The following is a 6,721-nucleotide window of genomic DNA, read 5'->3' on the forward strand; positions in this document are numbered from 1 at the left end:
ATTAAGTAAACAAGTTATTTTATCAAATTATATGATTTTGTGTTGTCTAAGGACTCAATTGTAATTTTTTAGTTCAATGATCTAATTACAGTGTGATCTGCAATTCAATGGCCTATTTAACCATTATTCCTTTTTTATAAAGTAATGTTACTCTTCAAAATTTTTCCCTCAAATTTTACCTCCATGGTATTTTTCTATTGGATAATGATCTATAGACATAATTATTTGTGTTTAAGACTTAAACACAAATACTATATTATTGCTAAATTTGTACTTAAGTCTTTTTTTTTAGTACTACAGTAGTAAAAAGATAGCTACTTTCTCAACCTATTGAATCACAAAGAGTCAACAGTTGCCTCCACTGAGGGTCAAATCCACTTTCATCCTTCATGTGAGAGTGTAAATCGGAATACCGAGTGTCACAAGATCACAAGGTCTTTGGCAATTTGTACTTAAGTCTTAATTTTGTTACTAGCATTAACTTAAAATTATAGTTATAATTTAGCAATAATGAATTCTTTGTATTTTTAAATCTTAATTTTGTTGCTAGAATCAGTTTAAATTATAATATAATTTAAGTCTTAATTCTCTTCCGGCTTTAGAACTCCAAATTTCCTGCTTCCGAGTAGCCTTTTGATAAAAACTTTCTCCCTTCTTGTGAACATTATATCACATCCTTCTAGTCTTTACAATCAAAACTGTAGACGATGCACCAAAACACATTTACAAAAATAGTGAATTTTATGTATACAAATAGTAAACATAGATTACTTTTTTGTTTTCTTTTTAAGATAAAACATAGAGTAGGTGGGGTATGCCCGAATAGGTAAAACTATACTTTACAAGTGATGAACTTCATGTAAATCATAATGAACAAATGCCCAAATAATTTACTTTCAATTAGTTTGTAGATCTCCCAATTTATTCTCATACGATTTTATACACATTTAACTAAGGAAAAATGACACTTTTTTCTCATATGTTATGTGAATATAACACTTATCCCTCTGTGTTATAAATTGACAGTTTTTCCCTTAAAAATAATTATTTCATTATTTTTTCCCTATGTTAGATTGATATTTTTACACTTAAAAATAATTATTTCATTATTTTTCTTCTCCAACAAATTATTACTTATATGTATGGATGATCACGATTCGTTTCGAACCTAACCAAACACTGTAACAATCATACTGAAATAGTATGGACAGTTCAAGTTACGATTCAAAACTGAAAATATAAAATTAAATAATTGTTGAACCGTAAACTGGAGCTGAACAACAGTCATATATAGTGAAAATAATCAAACACTTATTTGATAAATCAGTACGACTCTGTTCCAAATTCGATTTTGAACCGCCAATCAAAATTTATTTATTTATTTTTATAATTTTATTTCTTATTTAAAAATAGTCTAAATTTAACAATTATTTTATTTTATTTTTTCGATTCTGAATCATAACCGTCCATACTTTTACAGTTCAATTGTTACGGTGTTCGATTAAGTTCGTATCGAACTGTAATCTTCCATACATATTAGTAATACTAGTTTTTCTTATGCACGATGCGCAAAAAATAGGTCTCCAATATTAGTATTTTGTATTAAAATTTTAAATTTATTTAAATTTTAATATAGTAAATAATAATAATAATAATAATAATAATAATAATGTAAAATATTTTTACAAATTGGATATTTATATTTAAAAAAATAACTAACATATAACTCTAATATTTAATGTGTATATATTATTATTAAAGAAGATAAGAAAATATATGATGGATGCATGTCCATATTAACAATAGTGGAAAAGATAACGAAAGTTATAACGGTAGGGGTATATTTGTCCAAAATATTATGTAGTACAATTTTTATATCATAATGTACAAAAAAACTTAACGGAAAAAACGAACATAAATGAGGGATATAACCTTCATCCACACTTATTATTAGTAATATAATTGGTTGGAGAATAAAAATAAATGAAATAGTTATTTTTAAGGATAAAAATGTCAATTTAACATTTCAAGTGAAAAACTACCACTTTTAAAATAAATGAGGGGAAAAACTGTCACTTTAATAACTCAGGGGTTAAAGTGCAATATGCACATAACTTGCTACTCTAAAGTTTTGCACTTCCCAAGTTTTCACGGAAAGAAGAACTCTCATTGAAACCATTCTCAGGTGAAATAGCGATTTGAAACAAAAAAAAAGAAAGAAAAAAGACGTGATTATATTCAGTATTTTTTTTTCATGTAATTGAATTATTTTAAAGGAATAATTTTGGTACTCTTTTATTTAAAATTACTATTCAAATTTTTGTACTTTCTTTTGAATATTTTTGTATTCGATTATACTCCATCCATCCCATTTTATATGTCTGGTTTGGTTAACGTTGACTGGAGTAATTTTTAATTCAATTTTTTATAATATTAAATTTAATATTAATATACAAAATTTATATATTTAGAAACTAAACTAAAAGTACTATTAAACACAAAAAAAAATTTAAAAATAAGTAAAAAATAATAAAGAAAATAAACAAAAAAGAAAGAGTTAGTTTGACCAATGAATAGAACGTAGGACAGATAAAATGGGACAGAGGGAGTATTATATACAGATTACAAATAATTTATTTAATTTAAAAAATATTTTTTTGTATTTTAATATTTAAATGTAATTAATATACTAATATAAAAAAATAATTGTGAGAGAAAATAATATTTAATGTGAAAATATAATAAATTTTAATGTTATGTGAAAATAAGACTGCATTGTAATTGAATCAGTAATATTTTTAAAAAAAATAGAGAAGGAATCCAAGTTTGTTGCATATAAACTGTGATACATTGATAAGGATAACACATAAAATTGTATTTCTACAATAGAAAAAGAAAACAAATACTGTAAGTCTTTCGCGTTTTGGAAGGGATATGATAAGAATCCAAAGAAAGTCATATCTTCACATTAAAGGCAGCGGAAAAAAAAATGGTCCGGAGACCGAGACATTTATAACGACCACTAAGACTGTTGCACCCAATTAATATTTTGAACCAGTAAAAAGCTAGCATGACTTTTAATGTTCAAAGTAAAGAAATTTGGGATGGCATTACAAACGAGACTGACTTGGTATAATCAAAGAAAAGGAAAAAAATGCTTGATGACTGACCAGGACTCAGGAAACACATGACTTCATGCATATGAATACAATCAGATTTAAGATCTTTAGAAAATATGCAACCACCCTGGATTCATTCTCATCTACTTAACTACACAGACAATACTTTTCCACAAAGGACGGAAAATCTACAAATTAAGGAGAGAGATCATAGAGCTAATAGACTGAACAGAGCTGCACAGACCAAACCTCAAGCCAAAACTCTCCAGACCACAATTAATCAAAGCCTCACAACACAACTCTAAGAAAGCTCTACAAATATTTCAGAATACCTCATCCAAAGACCAAGATGAGGCTGGGCATGACTGAATGCATGGATATCCACTTTCTTACCAGTAAATATAGGCTCGTTAATATTAAACCTATATGCAAATATTGATGAAATTGGTTATATGATGACATCCAGTTCACTCACTGACTTGCATTAAGCATTAAGTAATTATTATTTGAAGAAAGGCCTAAGAATACATCATACACGGAAATTTACACTTCAAATAAATTGCAATCACAACTACATAAGGTTCAGTAACTGCAAAATTTTCTCTTTGATCTAGCAATATACTTCAAATTATAAGTTGAAAAATATTTAATTTAGTCTTTATAATATAAAAATTGATCAATTTAATCCCTGGTATATAGATGACAAGCCCCTGATATGCTAACTTGAAAATACTTAAAATGTCACCACCAAGAATTAAACTAATGATATTGGAATAATAGTAACTTATTTCAAGTTAAATCATAACTACCAAAATTGCAAAAATAAAAATAATATAGCTAAAAGTAATATATCACATAAATTCATTTTTTGATACCTTGTAAATAATTAACACATTTTTATCTGATATTGAATTCTAATTATATTATTTTGTAATATATGAACAAAAATATTTTGATTATTTATGCAGCATCACATAAAATTAATTTATATAATATATGATTTTAATTATATTATAGTTTTCTTATAATGTTGGTAGTATACTAGTATATAATTTAATTTATTTTTTATAACTCAACAAAATGACTTTATAATATTTCTGTTATAATTTAATATTGGGCTAGGATCACTGAACTGGGCTATAATGCATATGGGTCAAACTACACTAAAATATTGAATTCAACCAATTAGCTAGTCTAACTCATAGCCATATAAACCCATATTTGCTCTCTTATTTTATCAATGTGGGATTCTTAACAATTTCTATGTTGGTAGTATATGAATTAATTGTTTAAAATTAAGAAAATTGCTATATATAATGTTTCTTTTTTTTTTTTTGTATTAATATATTTTAATAAATGCCACAAATTAAAAATTAGCTTATACGGAGTAACAGAACAAGACAAAAAAACATAAAGAGAAAAAAAAAACATGCGCACACACACACACATTGAACTCAAATCAGTTCTGTAGTAAAGTGAAACAGAACAAGACAAAAAAACATAAAGGCAGGCACTAATACATGGAAAGAAAAAGGAGAGAACTCAACTTGGGATGAAAGGATTCCAAATAAGTGCACTCCTGCAAGAGGGAAGCAATCAGGAACTGGATAAAGAGACCCACATTATCCAGCAGGACATATCTACCAAAGCATTCATCAATCTGATCTACAAAGTTATCAGCAATGCAATCAGCATCAGATTGAATAGCTATCAGCAAGGCACACAAGTCAGCTACAATCGATCTGCATAGACATCGGCTAGCACATCACAGCTACAGCAATGCTCTTGTGCTGTAACATAGTTAAACCATCATCAGCTTAACTAGTATCCCTACAGCACATGCACACAAAATAATTTGGCGAACACAAGAAACAAGCTAGCAACCTAGAAACTAGTATCAGGTGAGGAAAATACAACCATGAACTGGCACTAGAGGTCCAAACTTAGGGGTTTGGTGTCATATAGCTTATAGAAGGAATGCTATATAGAACCAGCATAAGTGCATATCAGGTTTGTGAGTCAACTGCAACTGCTACAATTAAAAGTGCACTTCACCCTCTTTCAGATGAACACCACTAAGGCTCCTTCAGAGGGTCAAAACTCAAAGTCAGCAAAAAGCTAAAATCTCAATTTGACTTGGGTAAATTGTAAGACAGTTATCCTTACCAGTCATTGCCGTTCAGAAAATTTGGAAACAAATGGGAATTTGTCACCAGCAAACACATACACTAACAATCAACAGCAAAGTACACACAGGAGACACAGCATCAACAGCTGCTGCAAAATCGTGCAATTCAGCAACATTGACTCGTCACGGACATAACTATAGAAGGCCAGCAGTTGTTCATGAGTACAAGATAGATCTACATTTGAGAAATAAGAAGAGCAAAAAACAGGAACAATAGCCAAAACTAGTGTCAACCCACAACTACCAACAGAAAAGTGTATTGGGATGAATCACGGCATCACGCACATCATGAGTTAAACCTTACAAATAAGTTTCTGCAAATTTGTTCTACCAAGCACTAAACAGACGATATCATCATCAAATGCCCTCTTCATGGATAACAACCTGGAGAAATTCATCAATGCTTCTTCGCTGTCATTCCTACAAATATAGAAGTAGCCAAATTATAATTTTGTAGAATTTGTTGCTACTTTATGAACCAATCATAGCTAGGGTTCTGGGATGTACATCAGCATCAGAACGTGGAGATGGGCTTCGAGACTCAGCCCCTCGGCCACGGGGTGACAAACTTCTTGGAGTTGGAGAGCGTTCTTTCTCGTTGCGTCCACCTGGACTACCATCCCTAGATTGAGGGGCTCTGCGAGGAGATGGACTCCTCCTTGGACTTGGGCTACCATCCCTAGATTGAGGGGTTCTCCGAGGAGATGGACTCCTCCTTGGACTTGGGCTACGCCGAGCAGGAGAGGCACTTCAGCATTAAACAAAGAATCAGAAAAACAATAGATCCTGCATGCAGAAATATATGGTTGCAGTTGACAGGTCTCCTAACAGGAGAATACACTACCTTCCATAGGAACGACTTCGGCTACGCCTCTCATCATCATATCTACCTCTACCACGACCTTTATGGTAATCAGGGTTTCCACTGCGGCTTCTGTACCGATGACGATCTCTATCCCTACCACGGTATCGATCATGCTCAGATCTACCCCGACTTCTACTCCTGCTCCTCTTTCTATAATCTCTATCTCTGTGATCATCTCTATACCTATAACAGAAGCAGCAAAGTATGCTTACACTTTGTACACCACTCCTAAGTTTTTCCAGAATGAATATTCTGGAAGAGAATACAAAGCTCAAACAGAAAAAACGGACCTTAACAAATTTCACATCACCAACCTTAACTAAGTGTGAAGTTCACAATATACCATATAACTTGTAATAAATTCATATCAGCAAGAGTTTGACTGGAAGTGTACTTGACGAAATAATATGCTCAAGACTCCATAGTCTAGTGGCATAGGTGTGAGACTTAAAAGTTTTTCAAGCANACACACACACACACACACATATATATATATATATATATGTATATATATGGGTTTTAAAGTAATTGTCAGTTGGACTCAATTTC

At 30.7% G+C, this 6,721-nt stretch overlaps 1 protein-coding gene across 1 annotated transcript; it reads right to left on the bottom strand.

Moving 5' to 3' along the window:
- Nucleotides 1-5,394: 5,394 nt before the first annotated feature.
- Nucleotides 5,395-6,501, bottom strand: LOC116013050 (serine/arginine-rich splicing factor SC35-like; the record flags this gene model as incomplete). The annotated part of the gene is made up of 3 exons (XM_031252715.1): nt 5,395-5,727; nt 5,815-6,055; nt 6,152-6,501. Coding segments are annotated over 3 exons (597 nt in total), but the record flags the coding sequence as incomplete, so codon positions are not given.
- Nucleotides 6,502-6,721: the final 220 nt, after the last annotated feature.

This window comes from Ipomoea triloba, chromosome 1 (assembly GCF_003576645.1).
Source record: "Ipomoea triloba cultivar NCNSP0323 chromosome 1, ASM357664v1".
Lineage (NCBI taxonomy): Eukaryota > Viridiplantae > Streptophyta > Magnoliopsida > Solanales > Convolvulaceae > Ipomoea > Ipomoea triloba.